Source organism: Aplidium turbinatum, chromosome 14 (genome assembly GCF_918807975.1).
Source record: "Aplidium turbinatum chromosome 14, kaAplTurb1.1, whole genome shotgun sequence".
Taxonomy (NCBI): Eukaryota; Metazoa; Chordata; class Ascidiacea; order Aplousobranchia; family Polyclinidae; genus Aplidium; species Aplidium turbinatum.
This window is the reverse complement of record NC_137485.1, coordinates 463,336-490,747: the sequence shown is the minus strand read 5'-3', so window position 1 is coordinate 490,747 and position 27,412 is coordinate 463,336. Positions and strand designations below refer to the sequence as shown.

Below are 27,412 nucleotides of genomic sequence, written 5' to 3'. Positions count from 1 at the left end.
GCGACACGTAACAGGAACTCGATTCATCGTAGCAATTAGTGTTCGAAAAGATTTCTGAAATTATGTTATGTAGGCCTACCTTAAATTGTCAGAATTTTCTAGGGGGGGCTGAAGCAGTTATTAAAAATTCCAGGGGGGGCTGCAGCCCCTTGAGCACCCCTACTTCCCGCGCCCTTGAATGGGCCATACAAAACTAGTCGTATATATTCTCTTCTCTTTACTGGAGATGATTTTGTTAACACCACCAACCCGATTTGGATCTTCTCAGCAATGAGTGGCGTGCTGGGAACTCTAGGTGGTGCGTTTGCCACAAGTGCGAGTCTATGTCCCAGCCCAATGAATGTGTATGTTGCCATGAAGTGCCACAGACGAAAGAACTTTTGAAGAAAGACAAGAAAGACGCATCTAGCTGTGTTACCAATTTGACCGATTTTGAGGCACACTTACATCCTGCAGTTCTGGGGACTTTTTTTTATGAGGAGCAGGAAGAACTGGAGAAAAAGCAATAAAACGAAAGAAGAAAACGGAGACCTATCAAAAGAGTAAGGATGCTACATTAGGCTAAAAATACCCTAAACGCTAAAGAATGCACACTAAAAGAAGTGACTTTATTTCCTTGCAGGCAGTATCAGTAATTAGTCGCTTAAAGGCATGTATTGGAGTGGATACTACAAGGTGATGCTCTCGGAAGCAACAATCGGATTGTGCTGCCGTCATGCATTGTTTGGCGAATCCGAAACAATTTTCAAGTCCAGATGGCCGTTACACCGGTTTTCAATGGCCAACTGAAGGCACATTATGAGAGAGCGAGAGAAAGAATTTTTATTTATTTATGAATAGTGATGAATGATGATGAATTAAATATGAATGATGATTCGTACGATTTCTTCATTTTTCACTTCAAGTATATTTTAGGCTTTGTAGGAACGTATCCAGTACAGTTTTATTAAACTGCATAAAACAATAAATCTTTGTAAAAAACAACCGCTTGTACCAACTCCGACCAAATTGTGATCCACCAATTACATCTAGGAAGCGTTTGTTTCATCCGTTGCTAACGACGTCCACTTAGGATGACGTAGCAGTAAATAATGGAGTTTCGCCAGTGGTGGCGCTGCGAAGCAGTCGTTTTGCATAAATTTCGCCCTAACCAGTCGAGCTTCGAAGTTAAGATCAAAACGTTTGCTAAGCATAATTATGCGCCAGGAAATACTCAGAAAATTTACTATACTTGGGTCCAACCTGTCAGGGGCACTTTAACATCAGGAGGTAACCTAGTAGCCTATAGTCACCAGAAGAACGCAAGTCACTTTATTTAGGTTATATGATTCTACGTTCACGCTACATCAGGGGTGGGCAACTTTTTAACACAAAAGCCAGTTAGGAAAATGTAATGCTTACAGGAGGGCCGCACATCAAATAAACACTAATTCATATTTTCAGCAATGGAGTTTATCTTATTGAAATTTTGTTACAAGAATGTCATCCTCCTGCAGTGAATTCAATTCAAGCTGGATTTCTACAGGCGCAAAACTTATTTCACAGGTACAGGGGAGTGAAAAAACATTCATATCACTTCTTAAGCTTCGAAATAGCCTTAATTTAAATAGCCTTATTTGGGGAAAAATAGCTGGAAGAAGATGAAGGGCAGCACAAAAAATGGAAGAGGACCGCATGCGGCCCAGGGGCCGCACGTTGCCCACCCCTGTGCTACATAGATGTATTTTATTTAAACAGTTTAAATTGGAAAAAAGGATCAGAGTTTTAGAGTTTTGAGCTTTTTTGAACGTTCTTGAAGGACAAAATGTTTTTTGTTTTACATAAGGACATGTCCTCCCATGGCCACCTAAAGATACGGCCTGATTTGTCACATTTTGCAGAAATTTCCAGGTTTTTCTACATTTCGGCAAACGTTAAAATAATTTTTTCTAAAAATTAGATTTTTACGCTTTTTTTATTCTTTTCCCCAGATGACACAATAGGTTTTAACATCCTCACATGTTGAAAAACAAAGAAAATTCGATTTCGAAGATTTTAGTCAGACTGTTAATTTTCAATAACAGTCTGATTTTGCGTTTTTGAACTTACTTTTTCTCATTTGCTACTGCTTTCCCAAGGCAACAAAAAAGTTTTATGTCATTAGGAAACCGCAAAAAGTAAAAACATCTCAAAAAATGTCAGTCAATCACAAGCAGTAGCTGTAATCAAAATCTGCAAAATGTGACAAATCAGGCCGCATCTCCACAGGTGGCCATGGTCCTCCTAACCTAAACAAAGACGTATGGCAACCTTATCGTTATCACATGCAACAGTGCTGAGTTGCATTAGAAGTCAACATTGGTTTGTGGTTTGGTTTTTGAATCTTTATCCTCGAACTGACAAAACCTTGATTGGTTATTCCTGCTAGTCTAGTTTCGCATACTTGTAGAGGCTCATGACGCAGGGCCGGTTACCCAGATTGACAGAGTGAAGTTTCCGATTGTTACTGGGGAATTTTTCCATCCATTGAGTGCCGCTGAATGGAGAGCAGTCCTTAGAATGCGTTGCTAAAGCGCACACCCCGAGAGTCGAACCAGTGCCGCTTGATCTTGGAGCTTCTTCATTCCAGAAGTCACGCGCTAACCAACTGAACTATCGGGGCGGGCTGTAGGTTCTTTTCAGTGCATTCTACTTTCAAGAGGGCGGCGTGTAATTCCTCTTCTGCGATGACTGATCACAAAGAAACTAAAACACTTCAAAGTATAAAGAAGTAGTGACGTTTTGTAGAAGCGCATGTTGACTTTGACAGCAAGTTGGTAGTTTGATCAAAACAAAGTGTCGCTTTGAAGGAAGTTTAAAGTTAAAAATAGACGAAATACAGTATAGATGCTTTGTGCGATAACTCGGATTTGCACAGGAAGCAGGAAAATACTGGCGTCAGACGCAGTTTGATTTTGAAACTTGCCTCCACCTTGCACTATACTATATCAATCGTTTTTAAATCTTAGTTTTCAACAACATGTTTATATGCAAATTATCAAATCTTATATTCATTTGAAAGATTTTTCATTTCGGTGCGAAAAGAATTGAAAGAGCAAACCTTGATTAGAAAGCAAAGAGTCGCCAGAAATGACCAGTGAGGTGCAACATGTATCATTGAAGTGATGTTTAGTTAGAAGAAAACTTTAAGCAAAAGAACATTAGAATTGTCTACATCAGACTGAAGGAGATGTCAAAATCGACATCGAGCTTTTTAAAAAGAATGAGGCAGTAGCGGATCCGGAGGGAGGGGAGCACTCGGTCAAGAATGGTGACAGCCATATATTGATGACGCTCGAATATGTTGCTAATGCGTCTCTTCATTGTGAGAAGGCTACCGCGTCATAGAAACAATTAATGATTTGCTGAACCTTGAAGAAGGGTTGCCTTCACGCCTTCACGTCTAAGCAGTCTGAAGTTTCGAACCACCAGATACAAGCACGAATATGACAAAGTAAAAGTAAACGAACCATCTCACAATGTTCATTGATAAGCCAAACCAATACAATTAATTTAAAACGGTCAATTGGTCAAAGAAAACAAATCAACAGTTTTTTCTAAAGTCTAAACCAGTTGGTTTCAAACTTTTTAAAAAATCTGTGCAGTAGTTTGGCGTTTTCACTCTTGAAGATCGTTGTCTTTTAGTAAGTCTTTAAATATATTTCTGCATTGGTAAACTGTGTTGAAACCACCGGGTAGGCTGGTGCAGTCCAGGGACAGTCCAGAATCAGATGACCAACAGTTTTCCTGCTTTTTTCGCAATTTGGACAGATTGGTTAGTTTTGATAACCCCATCGATGAAGAGTGATAGCAGTTCGAGCATGAGGGGATAAAATTCTATTATAACTGATCCATTCCTTCCTGTTGCATGTCTAGAAACCAGGGTGGGGTAACGTTGGATCGTCAATAATGTCTCCACAATATGGTCGATTTCTTGTCCAATACTCTTTCCATTCATGAGTTAGAATTGAGATGATAGTTCTTGATTGTTTGGTTGTAAAAAGGAATAACGTGATTTTAGTTGATGGGTGTTTGGTTTTTGTTTATGTTTTGTAATGGTGAGTTACTCCAAGTATTGCCAGCTTCTTGAAGTCTTTGATTGTTTGGTAGTAGTTGCTTTTCTTCTCAGATGCGGCAAAGAAATTCCACTTATCGTAGGTAGCCACTGTATTGGGGTCGATTTGAGCGCTCAGGTGAGCGTCCAAATGAAGAACTGCGGACCTCACTGACAACAACTGGTCTATACCATTCGGCTATCATCACTCACAACAGTATTTCAATAAAATTTATGTTGCAGAACCTGATTTCGTCCATTAGGACTCGTCAGTACAACTAGATCGAAACGAAAAAAAATACTATTTAAATTGATCTCCATTTTCTTTTCTTCATTGCATTCGTAAAATCAGTGGCTAGGCAAAATATCAGCAAATGCAATTATCGATTATTAAATATGACAGCATCTTGTTTTAATGGCCGTCAAGGTTAAAAAAGCAACTCGTGTAAATTCACCAGAAATCCAAATATTACTAGACTCCCTTTATCTACATTGCACTAAATCATTTTACATGCATTATACATACAGTATATGTAACACTTTATGAGAAGCTGGTGTGCTTGAAACCCCTAAAATTTGTTATTTGAGTAACATCAGTACTTGGCGTAACATGCATGGTAGATAATAAAGTCACGTTTTACTTTATTTATTCCATTAGAAGTTAAAAATAGTGTTGTATTGAAAACAAATTTATTTGCAGATTCTTGCATGAAGTTATTCATTTCTCGATACCTTTGATGGGGTCTTGCTATGACTCGGAGTCTAAACGATGACTAAACCTTTTTAGGATGAATTTGAGTTACCCAGCAAAACGTAACATATAGATCTAGAGCACAGTTTCCCAACCCGGGTTTGCAGATCCCTTGGGAGATTGTGAGATAGTGTAAAGGGGTCGTCTGTGAATGTCTTGGTAGTGGATACTACTTTAAATCTCGATTGTTTGCGCAACGAAAGAGAATATTTCATATGCCACGGTCCTTTTTCTTTACTTTCAAGTCTCATATTTTTGTTCTAGACACTTTATTTTATTAAACTTCCCAGCAGTTATCTTGTATATCCACCAGCGGATTCAGCAGAGAACTTAGTCTCGTGCAACACCTCCCAAAAACTAGAAAAACCATGCGATTTTTCCTTTTATTGATCCATCACTACCAGCACAGGAATGGTTTGTTTTCAGCAGCATATATGAACATAATTGGAATTTTTACGTCGTTCAAAACTTATCGCCCCAATGTTATAGGTCCGTTGTTGTGTAGGGCTATATTTGATAAGTTATTACAATAAATATCCCTCAGTAGTAGGTCATGCATCAAGCATTTTTGATCAAATTCTTGGAAAGTTTTAGGTAGGGGTCCGCAGTCCCAACGCTAAAAAATTATTGAAAGGTGTGCGTGGCTCGAAAAGGGCTGGGAACCACCGATGGAGGATATAGAGGATGCGCATTGCCATGATGCGCGAAACGTCAGTGAAGCAATAAACCATCATGTTGACTGTTGCTTTTACTTTCATCAGATGAACGTTGCAACTAGTGCTAGAAACGATAATTGCCCTGATGAACACCCAAACGTTTCAGTATTCAAAGTATGTAGCATATAAAATCGCTTTTAGCTTTTTCAGGTGAACTGTACATTTTTGAGCCATTGTTTTGCAGTATACTTTGCCACATTGAGGCGTCATTATCATAGATCGATACAAACGTTGTTAATATTTTTAAACATAACATCAAGTTGTGACAGCAGTCGCTGTTCTTCTTCTTTATTATTATTATAGCGTCCTTATGATAGAGCTTTCTGAACAATCACCTCGCGTCGACAAACATCCACTACAACAACTTGCTGTTGAGAAGCATCTTGAGCAGGAGTTGTCAGCCTGAAGTTTTCAATTGGTTGTTGCAGCAGAAGCATACCAAAGGCAAGTCAATCTACGTGATTAAACCAGCAGAAAAAATAGCCAGGTAGATGGAAAAAGGTTGAGCGAAGAATCTTGGAAGGATCGAGGGCTTAAATCGAAAATGCAAAGTAAATTTTTGCAAACAAAAGCCAAAGACGTTTTATCAGTTATCATAACAAAACAAGCTAATAGCAACTTTGTTTTTTAAAAAGTAGTTTTTGTTCGTCGTCGTGTGAGCGTCTGGGGCCGAGGGTCTATCCTTTTACCACCCCAGATTCACGATGTTACAGGACTACACTGGAAGGCTACTAGAGAGCAGCCAGTCTTTGGTTTCATCATCCATGACATGCAGACCTTCCACTCCGTTAGGTGGCTTGAAGATGGAGCAGTCATTGATGGTGTGGTCTGCGGTCTGTTCCTCGGCACCACATTCACAGGAAGAGGAAGAGGCCATTCCCCATTGGTGCATGGTTGAGCGGAAAAGCCCGACGCCCGTACGGAGACGGTTAAGGCGCACCCATGCCTGTCTTGGTAGTGTTAGACCGTTGGGGCGTGTGTCGGCGTCAGGGATGAACGAATAGAGTCTGGTGGTGGTTGACTTCCATTCAGAACTCCATTTATGGTCCGCCCAAGCAGCCGCAAAGATGTCTTGTACATCAGCTTCGTTGATAAGAAGTTGAGCGGCTGGCACGAATGGGTGTCTTGATTTCAGTCGACAGGGGTGCCCGTTTGGGAGAGCAGAGATCTTAGTTTTTGTTGACAGATTTGATCAAGTTACAGCCGCTCAAATACAACCTGCTTCATACAAACTTTTTGCATTAATGTCACGCTTTTGCGCATGCGCGTTAGTCATACGCACAAAGCGAAATGAGGCATTTAAATTGGTAAGTTACGTAAGTAAGTATTTGCTGATTTTGAAATATTATTTGGACAATTGTTTCACCACATTCCGGCAACCAAAGACCAACTACTCGCAACTAAAGCTAGGTTGAGTGACATTGCTCACGCTTACTGTGGCACTTCCGTCCACATTGGTGACTTCCGCATGATCAAAAACTGTTACATTGCAATCAAATCCCTACTGACTAATGAAGACATTGTTGTATCCATGGCATCACTATGGTTATATCCATGGCATCACTATGGTTATATCTATGGCATCACTATTGTTGTATCCAAATCGAACAAAGGCTCTGGGGTTGTCATACCCAACAAAGACGACTACATCGGTGAATTAGAATCCATCATCAATGACAACACTCAATTCCCTAAGCTCGGCCACATCTTTGAGAATGACAACACTACCAAAATTAAATCTCGTATCCAATGGCGCCGACTACAGCTTCGAAACACCGATGATCTACTACGCCAAATTTGTGATTCTATTCGGCCAACTGGCTCTTAACTTCCTCGCATGTATGGTCTTCCAAAGATTCACAAGAAAGATACACCTCTACGACCTCTTCTGTCGATGACAGGACCTACCCAGCATCGCATTGCAACCTGGCTCACCGCACATTTAGAACCAGTGTTGCGGCTCTATTCAGACCGTTGTATTTCCAATTCATTCTCATGTGCCAGCATGATGAGGGAATCTCAAGATCATCTTACATATTGCCTCATGTGTTTAGTTGACATCTCCAGTCTGTTCACCAACGTCCCATTGATCGAGACCATCAACATTTGCGCAGATGCCCTTTACAATGGAAGCCTTACACCCACTCACTTCCAAAAGATGATTTTATTGAGCTGATGCTTTTATCAACGTCCTCGATAGAGTTCAGTTTCCAACGTTGCTATGGGGTCATCCCTTGGAATAGCTCTAGCAACATTTTCATTGGTTTTGATGAAATCAGACTGTTCAAACCGAATCCTCTCATATACTTTCGATATGTTGATGACACCTTTGAAGTTTTTGACAATGAGGAATCCTGCAATCTTTTCCTGCATCAGATGAATTCATTCCATCCTGCATTACAATTCACATACGAAAAAGAAACAAACCGGACCTTACCCTTCCTAGATGTCCTTGTCGAAGCTTCTCCCACTGGTTTGTCACTTCTGCTCACCGAAAACTCACATTTACTGGCCAATACGTACGTTGGAACTCATTGGCCCCCAACAAACGTAAAAGTAACCTTATTTCCACTTTGACACACAGAGCACTTAACATCTGTTCAAAATGCAAACTAAATTCTGAACAGGATAAAATTCGATAAATTATGAAGCAAAATGGCAACCCTGACCACGTCGTAAACACTGCAATCTCTGAAATGCCAATCCTCGTCCACCACAGTTCGGTCACAAAAATATCCAGTTTACATGAAACTGCCGTGGCTGGGTTCTGTTTCTAGAAAATTTGAATATCACATTCTAAAACTGTCAACCAATCTTTCTTTTTCGTCAAATTACGTATATTCTTCACGACCAAAAAACATTCCGTGTTACCAACTAAGACTGATTGCTAGCTGTAAAATTTAACGTAATTTACCAATTTAAGTTCCACTGAGAGAGTCGGTACGTAGGCCGCACGTGCAAACGCTTGGAGGAACGAATCAAACAACATGTCCCAAAAATATTTAGAAAAAGAAACAATACAACAAGAAATCAACCAAATTACGCTTATAAAACTGTAAAGTACAAAAACATATCCAGTGACTCTGCACTAGGACAACACCTGCTGAATAACGAAGAATGTGCACGGAACTTCAGAGTAGAAGTGTTTTCAATTCTTGCTAAAGACCGATCCTCGTTCCACCTCGCAGCACTAGAAACAATCGTTATAAAAGCTCTCGATCCAACCTTATACCCCCAAAAAGCATTCGCTTATGTGTTAAAACTTCTTAGTTAATTTTGAATTATTCTGGTTAGCCAAACTTACATTTAGATTTTCTTCTACTACAAATACTCCACCACTTTCAGACTTATTTTATTCTGACGATTTACCAGCTCGGTTGTAGAGCGACAATAAATAAAATCATAACATTATTATTATTCTGATCATAGCTCCTGAAGAAAGTCGGACGAAAACCTGCTTCGAGCTATCACGAGCAACATTCCACTCGCGATCTTCTATTAACTGAGTTATTGTGATTGTTACTTGCATTGTTTGCTTTTGTTTTGTCTTTTGCATGTTTGGAAGCAAATATGGATTTGTTGGTCCAAAATAAATAATTAACAAAATGAAACAATCACAAAGACAACCCAGACAGCAAAGTTTGTCATTTTTATACTGATTCAACATCTGGAAACGTTGAATCAATGTAAAAATTACAGATTTTGTTGTTCGCTAAGAGATTTGACACAAAGAGATGCCGAAAGAAGAATCGATTAAGAATCGATTTCGCTGTAGTAATAGTATCTTCAGCTAGCGCATGTAAAAAAGAAAATTTGTAAAATACTTGAAACGAACAAATAAAGCAAACTCCGATCAACACGAATCAAAATTCTATTACGCATATTTAGTTTAAGTCCATTGCAATAAGTTTACATTGATACAACTTCAAAAAGAATAAAGGGTGAATTGGCATGGTTGAAGAATCTACACTACAGGGGTCGGAGGTTGCTGATGACATGGGACCGTCATGGGAGTAACAAAACAGACGAAGTGGTTGGTCGAATCAATTTCTGTATATTAACACTTTCTCCTCAAAGGGAGGCCAGATTTGGCCCCCCATCATATACTCACTATACTCAAGCATCGCAGGAGCTGATAGTATTTCTGTATCAAAAATTGAGTGAAAAGGATAGATTACGAGGCATGACAACAACTTAGATACTACTGAAGAAGACTTGAAATGCTCAAACTATCCAACACTCTAGATAGAAACTTCACAAGCAATATGCAATCTGGACCACATACACAATTAAAAAAGAATGTAGAGATACAGACATACACTGCAAATCAAGAAATATCAAAGGTTCATGAAAGAGAGGAAAGACTACAAACACCACACATTTTTTTTGCAGATAAGTCAGTGAGTGAAGTTTATTTCTCTTCATTCAAATGAAGGTCAAATTGCTTAACCCTATTCGGACTAAGCTATTTTTGTGAGGTAATGGCCTGACGTGTGGACTTATTCCATCCACACTTTCATTTGCTAATAACTTTTGATATAAAAACGTTACGAGGTTGCTTTTTTCGCAAAGTTGAAGCAAAATTATTGACAAACTGGTTAAAATTTTAAGTGGACACACATACTCTACCAGTTATTTGCTATTGCTTTTTTGCTAAAAGTAGTCATTTCTTTTTGAAATTTTTCTGATGTCTCCGTCATAATCTCCTGAAATCGTTAATATCTTCGTAAAAGGCACACGGTCCAGTCATGCATGTAATCCCTCATGCAAGCAGTAGTCATGTAGGTCACGCAGTAAATCTTGGAAGGCACAAAACAATACAAATGTTTGCTAACTTGCTTGTACAAGATGATAAAGTTTTTCCGATGACCTGGCAATTTTAGGAGTAGGGTGTCAAAAACTGCTGATAACTAAAAACCTATACCACATAAAAATGTCATTTTATTACTAAAACAAAGATGAATAATTTTTAGGAAAAGTCATAAAACTTCAGCTAATTTGATCCAGTAACTTTTATGTAATCGATGAAAGTTTTAGGTATGGACGGAACCCGTCCACCCGTTAGTCCGAATAGGGTTAAATCAGGAAAGTTACACAACACGTTACAATTCTCAGTTTGAAGGCTCCATTTTTAACGTTATAAGCATCAAAACATTGGACTTGCAAGGCGGGCAGACTATTTGCACACCATATTTGCTACTTTATGATTTTGTATCAACAAATTAAAATATGATTGCTGAGCCGCAAAGTAGTTGCAGTAGAATTCGCCTTAGTTGTCATATTTTGGTCAGCCCAGCCACAATGGAAATATACAATGGGAGGTTGAAATTAGGCTAGAACGGGGTCACCAATGCGGAAATTTATCTATGATGAAGATCCTAATTGCAATCTGACACCAGAAAGGCTCCCGACTTAAATTTTCCAACCTATTCTATGAACAACGACAAATGACAAAATAAATTAATGACAAAATATGTTTACTTGATTATTCTTCTTCGTCGTATGCGCTGTCTTCTTCCGGACTATATGTTTGGGCATGAGGTCATCAGCCACTCGACAGTCTCGTCATCCAGGGCCTTCAGTCCAAGCGTTCCATGTGGTGATTGATGGATTGGGAAGTCATCAACGACACGGTCTACTGTGTGGTCTGTGGCACCACACTCGCATCCCGGTGAGGGAGCCAGGCCCCATCTGCACATGTCTGAACGAAAACGACCGACGCCGGTTCGTAGGCGGTTAAGCCGGACCCACGCAAGTCTTGCGAGGGACATTCCCGGAGGGTGGGGATCGACGTCGGGTAGGCAATCACGGAGTCAGGAGGTGTTGTTTTGCCACTCCATGTTCTATGTGTAGTTCGTCCAGTGTGCCGCACTTATTCCAAGATCTTCAACGTTGTTCAAAAGCTGTCGTGCGGCGGGCACAAATGGGCGTCTTGATTTCAGTCGCTGCTGCTCTCCAGGTAGGCGCTGGAATGTACTGTGGAGGAGGTGGTCGGGGTCCAGTGCGCAACGAGCAAGGGAAATCATGGCTCCTTTACGGCGAAGATACAGATACAATTTAACTATAGTTTAATTACGGTACAGATACAATTTAATTAGATTTTAACTCATTTTGAACTACTCCAAATGGCATATCTTCTTCTTCAAACCGTAAGTCAGCTTCTTTTACATAGATTCAACGTATTCAGGCCTTCAATAAATGTAAAATGACTTGTTCAAAAACCCTTGTGTTGAAACTCCTTAAAGGCAAATGAACTCATGCGAAACCTATTCAGCTTCGGCAATTCATTGGGCGTGGAGTAATCAGCAGTTTTTACATGAATTCAACGTGTCCAGGCCTTGAATCAAAGTGAAAAGACTTATTAAATAGCCAGTTTGAACTGAATTTCTCAAAACTGCTTGTAAACAGACCAGCTTTTTCCTTACGAAGCAAAACTATAACGATGATTTATTGAAGCCAAACTATTCCTGATAGATAACAGAAGCTTTAGGGTATTCACCGAAACGATACAAGTTGTATACGACCGTAAACGTTGTTCCAAAGTTAAGCAACAAGAATTTGCGTCTATAGACGCTTGCCGGGTGGCGCAAGCAAAACGCGCCCGCGTCTATAGACGCTTACCGAGCGTAAGTGGTTAACTCGGTCCAAATATAAATCACAATTCAAACTTTGTCCTTTCTTTTTTGTTCACTTCAAATTTTCAGGGATGGTTCAGCTTCATTTCTTTTGTTTTTCCTCCAATCAGAATCCCAGACAAAACATTTTCACTTCTCCATTAGCACCAGTTCAACAACAAAAAAGAAAAAGGAAAAACGAGGCAGGAATATTCAGTCATTTCATTTTTGACAGTGTTGCCAGAAAATAATTATTACTGCTTTTTTTGATTGTGCAGTGGGGATCGCCACAAAGAAATGGAGTCCGATAGTGTTTGACTTCGATTCGGAATTCCATTTATGGTTCGCCCAATTAGCAGCAGAAATGTTTTGTTCACCAGCTTCGTTGATCAGAAGTTAAGCGGCTGGCACGAATGGGTGCCTTGATTTCACTCGACAGGGGTGCCCATTGAAAGAGCAGACCTTAGAGTGAAGAAGATGGTTGGGCTTCAATGCCCGTCAACCGAGAGACAAAGTGGCGTCTTGGCGACGAAGCTCAGCAGGTTGGATGCCAGCGAGAATGGGAAGATTGTCCAATGGTGTGGGACGTAAGCACCCGGTCACTGTGCACAGGGAGCTATTGATGGCGGTATCGATGTTGTAGCACCAAACAGGTGCACAGTACTTTGCTGAAGAGTAGACAAGGGCGAGGGCTGCTGTACGCAACGTGTCAGCAGTCGCCCTCCAGCTGGAGCCTGCCAGACGCTTGAGTAGTCCAGCGCACAATGTCAGTTGTTTGTGCAGTGACACCAAATGATGATGATAAGTGAGCAATCTGTCTAATGTCACCCCAATATATTTTGGTTTGGGGCAGAAGGACAGTAGTTTTCCGTTGTCCTGGACATTCAACTCACGATCAGCTTCCCGGTTGTGTAGATGGAAAGCTTCTGAAAGCTGCTGCCACAGTTTTAATTTCGCTGAGTTTCAGTCGCCGATTCTGAAGATACGATGAGCGGTTTTCTTGTCCTGGCTTAAGGTGTCTTTTTGGTTTTCCCATGACTTTGTGAAGTGGAGAATTGCCAGGTCGTCCGCATATGCGTATTTTGCAGAGACTGTGTTTGGCAGGTCGTGGGCGTAGATGTTGAAAAGAAGTGAAGTCAGAACCGATCCCAATGGAACGCCTTTTTTCAGGCGTCTCAGTCTGTTTTGTCGTGAGTTACTGGTGGTAATGGTGAAGCTTCGATTCCTGACAAGTTCTATCATCACATGGATCATGGACCATACGTCGGTCTAGAAGCAGGCAAAGCAGCTTGCAAGGTCGCAATGCCATACGGTGCTGTAGGCAGCTGTAAGATCTAGAAAGACAGCGCCGGCCTTCTTTTTTGACTCAAAGCAATCCTTGATGTCTTGGGTCAAGAGTGAGACCTGATCCACGGTAAATTTTCCTCGCCGGAACCCAGCTTGCTTTTTTGAAAGAAGCAGGTCGATGATTATGTTGACGAGGGAATTGATCGGCCTATCGAGGATATTGAAAGGAACACAGACGAGAGATATCGGGCGATAACTCCTTGGGTCGTCTGGTGGCTTGTGAGGCTTAGGGATTGCAATTGCTCAAGCTCTTCTCTAGAATTTTAAGATTGTGAATTGGTACATGCAGTAAGAAATAAGTCTACATAAGCAGGACTTGAGGGCAGGGCCAGCATGGAGCACAAGATCAGGGCAGATCTTATCCGGCCCTGGAGACTTGTGTGGTTTCACTAGGCGGAGGGCGGTGGCGAATTCCTCTGGGGTGAAGTCTCCAGAGATTGCTTCCTCTTGTGGTGTTTCCACTCGCCAAAGGGCAGATACTTCCTTGGCAACAAGGCAGGATGCCTTGCAGTCCTTTCGGCCCTGGAGACTTCACTAGACGGAGGGCGGTGGCAATTTTTTTACGTAGAGTGAAATCTCCAGAGATTGTTTCTTTTTGTGGTGTTTCCACTTGCCACAGGGCAGATACTTTCACCGTTCTGCATTGGCTGGTAAGCGATGGCATTTGCAGAAACGGGACACTGGCAAGGGAAGTTTGCTGAGCGCCTAGTGAGGTTGTTGAAGGATGCTTTATGCTTTGCAGTTTGAGTGTGAGAAGTCGATGGTTTGGGCAGCTTCGTTCCATTGCTCAAGCTTCTTTGTGTCCAGCTGCTCATGTAGTCTGGTGGCGGTGGTGTTAAAAGCAGCACCAGGTGTAGCGTTTAGGTAGGAGCGATAGAGAGCTTCACACTCAGAGTCCCAGCATGGTGTGTAGCTGGTTCGATGGCCACGTGGTATTGTGGCCTTTTCCACAGTTATTATTGCATTGCAGAAGTCCTGGTATGCCTCGTCTGCGTTGCATGTTTCAGGTGATGGTAGACTCATTGGTCAAGAGGCTGTATTAATTCCAATCGGCTTTTTTTAAGTTCCATCGCTTTCCCGGTGAGCTCAGGACTGGAGCCACAAGTTTTTGGGGCGATGATGAGAGACGGCCGGTGTTGGGAACGCGAGAACTTCTCATGCACGCGTCTGAAAATAATTGTAATTAAAATAGTTGAAATAGTTGTAGTATTGATCAAACTGAAAGGAATTTTTAAAAAAGAGTTAAAATTTGTTAAAACATTTACTTTATAAAAGAGCTAATTTCTCACAGTGTTTGAAGTTTTGAGATTGACAGAGTGAAAAAACAAAAAGCGAACGTTTTCGGCTAGTCATATAGCCCTTTTCAAGCCTATAAGAAATACATTATTAAAAGAAATGCTAAAGAATCATATAGTATCACAGCAAAAATATGGTCAAAGCTAAACATTTGAGAAACTGCCTCGCTCACACAAAATGATAAACAGGTCTTTTCACAGAAAGTAAGTTTAGCCAAAATCTGTCTTTTTAGTTCTTCATATTTTCGCTCTGCGATACGCAGCTCTCTTCGCGTTTCTGTCAACTTCCTTTTTAGCAGAATTTGAAATATTGTATCTGCGTTCTTCCATACGCTAAGATTTGGCGTTTTTTTTTAAAATTTAAAACGCCAAATCTTAGCGTATGGAAGAACGCAGATACAATATTTCAAATTCTGCTAAAAAGGAAGTTGACAGAAACGCGAAGAGAGCTGCGTATCGCAGAGCGAAAATATGAAGAACTAAAAAGACAGATTTTGGCTAAACTTACTTTCTGTGAAAAGACCTGTTTATCATTTTGTGTGAGCGAGGCAGTTTCTCAAATGTTTAGCTTTGACCATATTTTTGCTGTGATACTATATGATTCTTTAGCATTTCTTTTAATAATGTATTTCTTATAGGCTTGAAAAGGGCTATATGACTAGCCGAAAACGTTCGCTTTTTGTTTTTTGTTTTTATAATGTTAAATGTAGTGTTGTTGCTGAGTTATGTCTGTTTATGACAGAGTGAAGTTTCCGTTTGCTCTGGTTGAATTTTTGTGGCCGGGGAATTATTCCATTCAATAGGTGCCGCTGAATGAAAAGCAGTCAATGCGTTGCACAAGCGCACTCTTCGAGAGCCGAACCAGCGGCGTGTGATCTTGAGTCGGGCTTGATTGTGACCAAAGTGACGTCACAGTTTGTATTGTTGTGCATGAATGCTTCTAATTTGACGTTTCTTCGCAACTACTGTAAATCGCAATTTTGTGAAATTGCTTGACAAACAAGTATAAATAATAACTTCTCTAAACTTATGGAAATTGCCTTTTCTGCTTAATTTAAAGTTAAGTCAATTTTTTTAAACATTCTACGAATCAAAACTTGTAATTAAGTAAAAATATTTGGATTACAAATACAGTCAAAAGTAGAGTAGAAATGCTGTACAGTGAAAATTTAACAAGAATGAAGGATACACAAAATTGTTCACTAAAACATAGACGTTACATTTGCATACTTTGATGCAGTTTCTCTGATAAATCTATAAACTGAACATTGTTTCGTAAACTACACACGAGTTAATTTGTTCATGCTTCAATGCATTTAGTGAGGTGCTTGGTCAAGTGACGTCAACTTGTGTTTATTCGTTACAGCGATTATGATTAGAATAACTATGTTTGAGTTATTAACTAGTTGTTTGGTGTTTGTTAATTTGATGGTAACCACTGGTGGGTATAGATGCTACAATGGAGAAATCATTGCGGGCAACTTGAGATGTTCAGGAACTTACGAATGCGATGATATGAGTGATGAATACCGGTGCCGTCCTTCCACTGGAAGTCTGTTCAACAATTCATGCCATTATGGCGATTCTCATTTCACAGAAGAACAGAGATGTGATGGTTTCGCAAACTGCGGCAATTGCTTCGATGAAGACAATTGCAATGACCCACCCAGGCGCAACTATCTTCGCTGCGATGACCGATCCTTGTGCTTCCCATTAACTTGGTTATGTGATGGGAAAGTTTATTGTCGTGACACATCAGATGAGAAACAAATAGGATTTGGTTTCAAGTGCAATGGTATTCCTACCGACTTCAATGGCAACCGAATTCAAAACTCTACAGCTGTTCCGTATCGATGCACTGTTCCACAACAATCTATGCTGCCAACGTCAAGACAATTTGATAAAAGACTTTCAGTCTGTTTCAACAATGAAGACGATTGTTATACCTTCAATGAAGATGGAAAGCCAATCTTAAACATTTCCAAATGCTGGCCTTGTCTTGATGGAACAATTATACAACGTCAGCAAGTGTGCGATACTGTGTTTGATTGCGCTGACTTATCGGACGAATGTTTATGCGAGAGACAATTTACCAGCGAGATTTGCGATCCTTTGCTTCGTGATAACAATTGCTCTCGAAACGAAGTTCCATGCGCGTTAGGAAATAAATGCATCGATGTTCATCAAATATGTGATGGCTCTAATGACTGTTCTAATGGAACTGATGAAATGCGCTGCAAAAATACTCCTGATTGTTCAATTGCAACAATTGAATGTACTCAGTAAGAAAGTGATTTTAAACCTTTGTTGTTAAAAGTTTTCAAGTACATTAACTACAATAATTTAATTATCAAATGCGCATTGACATACAAAGATTCTTTTGTAATGACCATGTTGAAGCGCATTCTCATATTGTTGGATTTCAAGCCGGAACGTTCAGACGCGTCAATTGCGCATACTGGAAATAAGCCAGTGGCGACTAGACCTGCTCAAAGTTCAAAAATTTTCAAATTTTGTAGCCTCTTACATTGTTGATCATGGTTTTGACCATGAGAAATCCGAACATGATAATCATTTTGCTCTCAGATGGTGGGATACCCTGCATCAAGAGGCCTAAACATTTTCACTTTTGCCCAAATTGCCCATTTTTGACCTGTTAACTCGTCCTACTATCAGAAGGGGGGAACTCCCGCAGTTCACTAGTTTTAAAGTTTTAGATGGAAGGAATCTTTTTAAAACGCTGCTTGTTCTTAACTTTTACTTTTTATTATTTGCGCATTGTTTACCTGATTTGGTTATTTTTGAAACATTGCGAGCTTCACAATAAACATTTTGTCACAGGTTGTGCAGAAATTTTGTCTAAATTCTTTTATTTTGGTTATCGGCGTCAAAATGACTCATATTGCCTTTCCCATTGTTTACAACTTTACACAGTGACTGCACTCAACCGAGAGTCAGGCTCATTTATCAAACTAAAAGTTTTTGTCAATTGCTAATCAAACTGGGATTATGAGTATAACTTATCGTTTCTTACCCAATCCAAGCACTTTTTGTTGCTTCAGGGCAGGATTTCAGTTGGTAAATTTGACCAGTTTTTACGATGATTCGACGTATCACGAAACATGGAAAGCAAACTTTGGCAAATTTGTACTTTGCTACTTGTGAAATTTTATGTTGCAAAATCCCTTGTGTTGCTTCAGGTTGATGACATGCATTACTTCAAGCTGATTAGTCGGCGCGGCGTTTAATCCTTGCTACTTATTTTTGTTATAAAATTGTTGCTTTCTTGCTGAACGTTCAACTGATACATGACCAGCTCAGTGGCCGAGTGGTTATCGCCTTCGGCTCTGGGGCTGGTAGATCTGAGATCGATTCCAGGTCGGGTCAAACCGAAAACTTTAAAAACGGTACCGATTGTGTTCTATCCTGCATAGCGCAGTGAGAATAAATCGGGTAATAATTGTGATAACATCGTAAACATGATATAAATTAAACATGAGCCCTGTCGCTTAAAGACCTTAGCTGTTGTAGAGCGACAATAAATAAAATCATATCATTATTTAGCTGCAAGATGTTTGTGAACTGTTTTAGTTGTTCTGTTATCTTATGTTAGGTGCTTGTGATAGGCAGACTTTAACTTGTGCTTGTTTATTATTATTATTATTTATTTTGCTAACCAACGGATGCCCTGACATATAGCGACAATACGAGAGAAGAAGAAGAAGATTATTTATTTGCTTCAGACAAGGTTGTTCATATTATAACCAAAACACAAAAAGACAAGACGTAAGGAGTCACTTGGATGACATATGCAACATATCATTGTAGTGCTTAAAATATTGATACAGTTAGTAACGTTTATTTTGCGTTATGGTAATAATAATGTTATGGTTTTATTTATTGTCGCTCTACAACAGCTAAGGTCTTTTAGCGACAGGGCTCATTTTTAGTTTGTATCAGGTTTACGATGTTATCACATTATTACCCGATTCATTCTCACTGCGCTATGCAGGATAGAACACAATCGGTACCGTTTTTAAAGTCTGCGGTTTGACCCGACCTGGAATCGATCTCAGATCTACCAGCACCAGAGCCGAAGGCGAAACCACTCGGCCACTGAGCTGGTTTGCGTTATGGTCATTGCCTAGTGCAGTGGTTCTCAACCTTTTTGACCCACGGACTATTCTCAAGCTCGCCTATATATCCGCGGACTCAAGCTATATATTAACGAAAAATAAGTTTCCTCTTTAAGAGTAGCCACTCTCTCAAGCACCTTTCCTCGTGACAACCAACGAACAGTTGAATGGAACAAAAGCCCACTGAGTTCCGCTCCCATTTCGTCAAACAAAGCACGAAATAAGCGAGTGTTCAAAGGACGAGATTTAATATAATTTACCACAGATACAACCTCTTTGAAAACTATGGCAAGATTTTCTTGTATTTCTTTTGTTGCCAAATTTTCTCTGTGGAGAAGACAACTGAACAACCGAAATGTTATTGTTTTTCTTTTTCACAAAACTCATGAAGCCTTTCTTACTTCCCATCATGGCTGGAGCACCATCAGCACAAACAGACACGCAATTAGACCACTCAAGCTGATGTTCTTCAAAGAAGTAATCCACTTTCTTGAATATTTCTTCTCCTGTGGTATTTTTAGCAAGTGGACGGCAAAACAGAAACTGCTCAACGAAATCATTTGTGTCAAAATATCGCACAAACACCATGAGCTGTGCATCACTTCCGATATCGGTTGTCTCATCCAGTTGCAAACTAAATCTTTCACAGCATCTTATGGCAGCGATTGTTCGTTGCAGAACATTTCTTGAGAGTTCTTCGATACGCCGCTTCATGGTGTCGTTTGACAAAGGAACCATTTCCAGTTTGTTAGCAACAGCATCACCACACATTATCCTGGCCATTTCAACAGATGCTGGTTTAATTAAATTTTCTCCAGCTGTGTGAGGTGCTTTTGCACAAGCGATTTTCCATGCAACCGCAAAAGAAGCACGCACTGCATGACTGTGAGAATATACTATTCCTCCTGGAGCAGTTGGGCGATCAATGCGACTTCGCTTCACCTGATGCTCTTTTTCTTTAAATACTTCAAGAGATTTGTTAACAAAATGTCCATGGTTTGATTCTAGGTGCCGACGAAGTTTCGTGTCCTTTAAAGAGCTGTGAGCTAAGACTGTCAAGCACAACACACACTGCGGCCTCACTTCGCCATTCACCTCAATCGAAGTAAATCCAAGCTTCAAGTATTCATCATTATATGCAAAAACTTGTTTTCTTTTAGCCATTTTAAGTAATTCTGTCTGAGACTGTTCACCAGGCATCTAATCTAAAACTGACTGTGTTCCCACCGGTAGAACACAGTCAGTTTTAGAATTTTAGCCAATTTATTATGACATTACAAAGATAAAGTTGGTGAAATAGGAGCATTTTACGTTTTATTTGTAATACAATATGAACTGATTACTAGCAAAAGCAACTGTGCTCGCGGACTCATCCAGGCCCTTCCGCGGACTCATTTGAGTCCGCGGACTCGGGGTTGAGAAACACTGGCCTAGTGCATTGCACCGGGTCACGAGCACTTGATTACGTCGTGCCGCCCTGTGGCTGTGAGTAGTTGGTAATTACGGCAGCAGGACTTCTTGGAAGCTACACAATGATTTGTCCTTAGTTCATTCTAGACCAGCTCAGTGGCCGAGTGGTTTCGCCTTCGGCTCTGGTGCTGGTAGATCTGAGATCGATTCCAGGTCGGGTCAAACCGAAGACTTTAAAAACGGTACCGATTGTGTTCTATCCTGCATAGCGCAGTGAGAATGAGTCGGGTAATAATGTGATGATATCGTAAACCTGATACAAATTAAAAATGAGCCCTGTCGCTAAAAGACCTTAGCTGTTGTAGAGCGACAATAAATAAAACCATAACATTATTATTATTAGTTCATTCTAGCTCTACTCGTGTTGAGACCTCTTTTCAATTCCTTTACGTTTACCTACAAGCGTAACAGTGGTGTCAGAAGTAAAATAGAATCTACGTTGCAGTTTTCTGAAGTGAAAAGATCATTACATTGTCGCAGTGGTTTCTGCACAAATTAGTCATGGAAGAAACAGTCAAAGCAATGCTAGCCACAATGGAGAAACAGCAGGAACAGTTTTTATCAATGTTAAATGACATTAGTCGAATGCAAACCAACGAATCAGCGCCAAAGTTTGAAAGTTTCAACCAGGATAAGGAAAAATGGAAAAAGTATATGCAAAGGTTCTTGCATCACATGGACATTTACAATGTTGCAACTGATGACAAGAAAAAGGCATGTTTGTTATCCTGGGTTGGACCCGAGACGTATAGCTTGATTGAGAACCTTTTTGGTGACAAAAACGTACGTGATAAATCGTTCAAACAAATTTCAGATAAGTTAGCATCGCATTTTAAAGAAACCATCCATGTTCAAGCAGCGCGCCATAGTTTTTACAACTGTAAATTACAAGTGGGTCAGTCTTATAAAGATTGGACAGCAACTTTACGAGGGCTTGCTCAAAATTGTGAGTTTATATGCAAAAGTGAGCAGTGCAATCATCTCAGCTATGTCGACGAGCAGATTAGAGATGTTATTGTATTAAACACCCCACACCCTGAAGTCAGGCGTCAATGTTTAACAAATTTAAATTTTTCACTTGATGATGTTCTCAACAAAGCTGAAGTTTGTATCAGAACTGTGCAAACCGATAACATCCTAAGAGGAGAAGGGACATCAGATGAAGCAGTTGTCGTTAATAAGATGTCCGCAACCTATATTAAGAGAAAGAAACCTTCAGTTGGTTCCACAAATCAAGGTCGCAAGGCGTGGAAGTCATGTCAGGATTGTTTTTCTAAACCTGCCTCAACGTGCGGCCAGTGCACATCCGTGCTCGTTGGTTCAACGTCAACATTTTTTCGGTAGGTAAAGCATACAATATATTCCCACTTACCATTAGGGGTTGAGCTATCTAGAGGGATAACATATCTTGGGCTGTCGGGTTCATTTTCACCATCTTCATCATCACCATTAATCGGTTTGAAGTGTTGATGGAAAAAAAAGTTTTGAAGATCATCATCATCCCGGCTTGTCACACGCTGAAGGTTTTCATAAGACATTCTTTTACCAAGCACTCCTTTCGTGTTTAAATACAAACATCAGAGTAAAAAAAGTTGAATCTGCTCACTCTTTATAGAACACAAGCTTCCTTTTTCTGACTTACTACTTCTTTATGACATAAAGTCAAATGCGCTTGTTGCACATAATTCGGACTTAGCACTTTGCGATTCACCTTTCTCACATAAATTCAATTGTGCGTCACGACTTTGGGTTATTACATTTGTTAAAAAAATTGCCCGCTCAAATAGGCAGAAAAATGTGCTCACAATATTGTCCTATTGCAGGTTAATACCGAGGGTTAATACAAAAAAGGCTTGTATTTGACATTTACTTACTACTTTTATGTTTTCGCACTTTCACCGGTTGAATTTATTGCAATATTTTATGGATTTATTTAAATTAATTTCAGTGTGATGGTTGCATTGGTTAGTACTACATATTTTTAACTATTAAGTTTGTCAATGCGTGCACCTGTTGCTGAAAGAACTTTCAAACAAAATAGCCGACACCATGGCCACCTGGAGATAATAGGTATTTAGGTATTAGGTATCTTTAGGTAGCCATGCCGACACTAATTTTTCTCAATGCCATTGAAAACAATACTGAGAAATCTATATTTTGCATAGGATTTTATTTCTACATAGGCCTAATTTTGTTTTTTTACCATAGCGTGGTTACTGATTAACTTTAGTCTGTACAAAGCAACGCGCAAGAACTTGGTGAAAAATATCGAATGCTTTCTTATAGTTAAAGCCTTTTGCAACGTCAAAAAGCTTAAACGATATAATAACCTCAAGTAGAGGAATGGTCGATTGCGAAAAAAACACAGTTTTTAATCTTTAGTGGCAAAAAAGAATACACTAGATTACAGGGGTCACCAACTTTTTTTACACGCGGGCCAATTGGGCACTAAGGAGAGCTGTGGCGGGCCGCGAAATTTTTTTTCCCACGAGATTTCTGTCTCATTTATTCTAGTCACTCTAAAAGTAAGATTTTCCGAAAGTGTTTTGAGAGATTGGTTGATTCAGATTGCGAAATAACTATTTGCCAATGAAATTCTGCAATGATAATAAAATATAAGCTTTCCCTAACCCTACTTTTTTAGAAAAGCTTGTGCACGGCAAAAATTAATTTAAAGAAAAAAAAAAGTTTGACTGCGATGGGCGTCGAACCCCCGTTCGCACGATCACTAGGCAGAGGATAAAACCACTGAACCAACCGTGCCAACGAGAAAATGATGCATTCACAGGGTTTTAATACAAACTTTTACCAAAATATGCAAATAAGACAAAAATCTCGTCGGAAAAAAAATTTCGCTGGCGGGCCACGCTAATAAAATTTTAGGTAGGTTGATTCTTATGCTAGAAAAGAACGCATTTCGTACCCAGAATCCAGTGTTACATGTTGTTCATATTTATCTTAGAATACCGCAGCAACAAAATTAGTCGAACAACGCTACTTCCAGGCCAAGCTCCTTTTACAACACTTTTGACTTCTCTAACAATGCCTAATAAACGAGGCGCACTTATAGCGCACTTGTAGCGAGGCGAGCGGTTTCATCAGAATATTCATCGCCAAGCAAGAGTGGTGTTGTTACTTCGCTTCACAAGTTGCGATTAACAGTTTCAGTAAACAAGAAAATATTTGACACATCGCAATATAGGCAGCAATAGTGACCTGCAAACATATCAGTGAAAAGTAGGCTCCAATAACAAGGAGAAAGAAACCAGGCACCATGAAACAAACGCTTGTGGAAATCACCGAAAAAACGTTTCTATCACAACTCATGAACAGTGGTTCCCTCTAAAAAAAGCAATGAGTTGGTTTTTCATCCTTTTTGTGAGAATCTGTAAAACCGCCTTTCTTTGATTAATTATCACTATGTAACACAAAATTTGTCCTTGGGTCAAAACTATTATTTTCTGATTTAATATGGCCTAAATCGACAAACATGAGCATTCGTAGGGTTCAAACTTTGGTTTTGACTTAATGAGATTCATTTATTGGATTTTCTGGCTAATTGTGCCTTTTTAATGCAATGGCTCCCACTTATATCTTTTGAAATTGGTGATGATATATCAGTTTTCTTTCACGTAAACGGTTCATATGAAGGCATAGTCCTCCATCGTACTTTCATTGTAGGCCAACTGGTCTTTATATAGCGTTCCTCAAAAACCTGATATCTTGAGCAAATCTTTCACCTTGTTTCTCTGAGGAGTCGCCCTTTTTATCTTTGAATTGATCAAGGTGAGCATGTAGTGCGTGTAGTTTCAGTGACATCCTACATTCCATTTTCTAACACGCATCCCTGAGTTGATCAAAAAGCACCCTGTAATTCTCTGTCTTGTGATTGCCCAAAAATCTGTTAACTACAGACATGAAACAGGTCCAAGCTGTCTGTTAAACTTCAGACACCAGAGGTTGTTGTTTTACATTATAAGGTCCAATCTCATAGCTGGTTCTTGGAGGCCAATTCCACTTCTTGTAGTGAAAAGCTGTGTTTCTGCTATCCCAGAGACAAAGACAGCATTGAAACTTGATAGAACCACCCTGAAGCGCCATTATGAAGGCCACTATCTTGAAATCACCAACAACCTCCTAATTGTAGAGGTCCTACTTCAATGCACTCATCACGATTTTGATGTTTTAATATTCTTCCTTCATATAAACTGAGTAAGCCGGAAGAATGGAGGGACACTTGTCTGCGTTACTCAACAATACAGCTGTGAGACTTCTAGATGAGCTGTCGGTGAAGAGCTTCCACTCAAGGATTGCAGGAAATCCCAATTTAGCCTGAAAAAGTTTTTCAATATCATGGCAGTAGCATAAACTGTCTTTAAATGTGTAGAACATTGAAAAACTTCTTTGTGAAATAAGTTGAACACTGTCATCCAATAAGTCCCATTGCTCTATTGTAGAAATGAGTAACTCAGCAGTGGACTTATAAAGATAATACTTGTTTTGGATTTGTATGTCAATGACAATTTTCCGACACTATCGTTTATATCTTTTTAATGGCGGTAGTAAGGGCCCTTTTCACCAGTAACTCGGAGTTGAAGACAAGACAAACACACTGTGTAGTGTAGGGTTGCATCTCGCAAAGCAGTAAATGTTAATAAATTGCTCAAGAAAAGTATGCGACTGCAAAAATGCTCAGCCTTTTTTGTTTCATCACAAAAGCAAAACCTTGCAAGGCTTTGTGTGCAAACAGAATCCAAGTGTTACTTAATTATACCCAATTACCCATTATTAGGTAGGCTAACTATTGCTGGAAGAACCTGACAGTAAATTTTCAACGTTATGTTTATGCCTATTTTCATGAGAAATGAGAAAAAATTCAAACTAATCTGAGGAACACAAACCTGAAGTTATTGTGGTACAATAAAGATTTTTTGTATTTTTTTGGCAAAAGCAAACAGAAAATAGCAATTATTTCCCAACGACAAAATTTTTTTCTTTTTTTGTTACATAGTGTTATTAGACAACTGTCACTTGCAGTGTTTATCAGCATGGCAAGAATAATGTTGATTAACAACATTTTGCAGTACTAAGCTAAATATTTTCATAATACAACCAGAAAAAGTCTTTAAATTTATATATAATATTTTGCCAATTTATTATAAATTAAGTTGGCACACCGACTTATTTTGCCAACAAAAACTTGCACAAAGGGAACACTGCTCGTGAAGCACAATAAACGTGAAACGCACACTATAGTGTTTACATGACATTTACAAACTTATAATAAGCAACCCTATGCTCACAGACAATTTCGAAAACAGACGTTATAATCAACCACTGGGACAGTGTGGTTGGACATCGCATTGGAATAACTTTAAGCGACCCCCACCTACAAGAGAACTACAATCTGATTGGTCGGTCAGTGGAATCGTATGCAAAGCGAAAATACGCTTCCCGAAAAGTATTTTAGAGACTACTTGAGCGGCTGGACACAAAGAAGCTTGAGCGATGGAACGAAGCTGTCCAAACCATCGACTTCTCACACTCAAGCCGCAAAGCATGGAGCATCATCAACAACCTCACTGGGCGTTCAGCAAACTCCCCTCGTCAGTGCCCCGTTTCTGCTAATGCCATCGCTTCCCAGCTAGTGCAGAACGGGGTCTACAAGACAAAGGACCGCAAGGCATCCTGCCTTGTTGCCAAGGAAGTATCTGCCCTTTGGCGAGTGGAAACACCACAAGAGGAAGCAATCTCTGGAGACTTCACCCCAGAGGAATTCGCCACCGCCCTCCGCCTAGTGAAACCACACAAGTCTCCAGGGCCGGATAAGATCTGCCCTGATCTTGTACTCCATGCTGGCCATGCCCTAAAGTCCTGGTTAGGTAGATTCCTCTCTTCCTGCCTGCACCACCTCACATCCCCAAAATCTGGAGAAGAGCTTTAGTAGTTGCGATCTCTAAGCCTCACAAGCCACCAGAGGACCCAGGGAGTTATCGTTCGATATCCCTCCTCTGTGTTCCTTTCAATATCCTCGAAAGACTGATCTACGCACGCATCAACCCAATCATCGACCCTCTCCTTCCAAAAGAGCCAGCTGGGTTTCGGCGCAAAAAATCCACCGTAGATCAGGTCACACTCTTGACCCAAGACATCAAGGATTGCTTTGAGTCAAAAAAGAAGGCCGGCGCTGTCTTTCTAGATCTTACAGCTGCCTATGACACCGTATGGCATCGCGGCCTTACTTGCAAGCTGCTTCGCCTGCTTCCTGACCGACATATGGTTCATATGATTATGGAACATGTCAGGAATCGAAGCTTCACCCTCACCACCGGTAGCTCACGGCGAAGCAGATTGAGACGCCTGAAAAACGCCGTCCCACAGCAGGGATCGGTCCTGGCTCCACTTCTTTTCAACACCTACACCCACGACCTGCCAACTACGGTCTCCACAAAATATGCTTGTGCGGACGACCTGGCAATTCTCCACTCCACAAAGTCGTGGGAAAATCTAGAAGACACCTTGAGCCAGGACATGAAAACTCTCTCAGCCTATCTCCCGAACTGGCGACTGAAACTCAGCGAAACCAAAACTGTGGCAGCAGCTTTCCACCTGCATAATCGGGAAGCTGATCGTGAGCTACACGTCCAGAACAACGGAAAATCTCTGTCCTTCTGCCCCGAACCAAGATATCTTGGGGTGACACTGGACACTGGACAGTAGGGTGGATCGAAAAATCCAAAATTTTTATTTTTTTAAGCTATTATGTCAAGAAGGTGCGAAATACCCATAATTAACATACATGCAATTTTTTTTTTGTTTTTGACAATTTTTTGATCGCCCCCCGCAAGGTTTTAATTTCCCTGATATCGGGTTCGAGAAAGTCTACCACAAGATTGATCAAAAGCATGAACACTGTGTGACTCACTTATGCGCTTTATGATGTCATAATAAGCGACTTGTACAGATAGCCTACAATTGGCCGTTTTATCACCATGGCTAAAATACTTATTT

The 27,412-nt window shown here is 40.1% G+C and overlaps 1 protein-coding gene and 1 pseudogene across 1 annotated transcript; both read right to left on the bottom strand.

The window, feature by feature from the left end:
- Window positions 1-19,177: 19,177 nt before the first annotated feature.
- Window positions 19,178-20,095, bottom strand: LOC145783569 (zinc finger BED domain-containing protein 5-like). The gene has a single exon (XM_082595465.1). It carries the CDS (start codon window positions 20,093-20,095, stop codon window positions 19,178-19,180), a length of 918 nt encoding a protein of 305 aa, XP_082451591.1.
- A 3,999-nt stretch (window positions 20,096-24,094) lies between these two features.
- Window positions 24,095-25,187, bottom strand: LOC145783568 (uncharacterized; annotated as a pseudogene).
- Window positions 25,188-27,412: the final 2,225 nt, after the last annotated feature.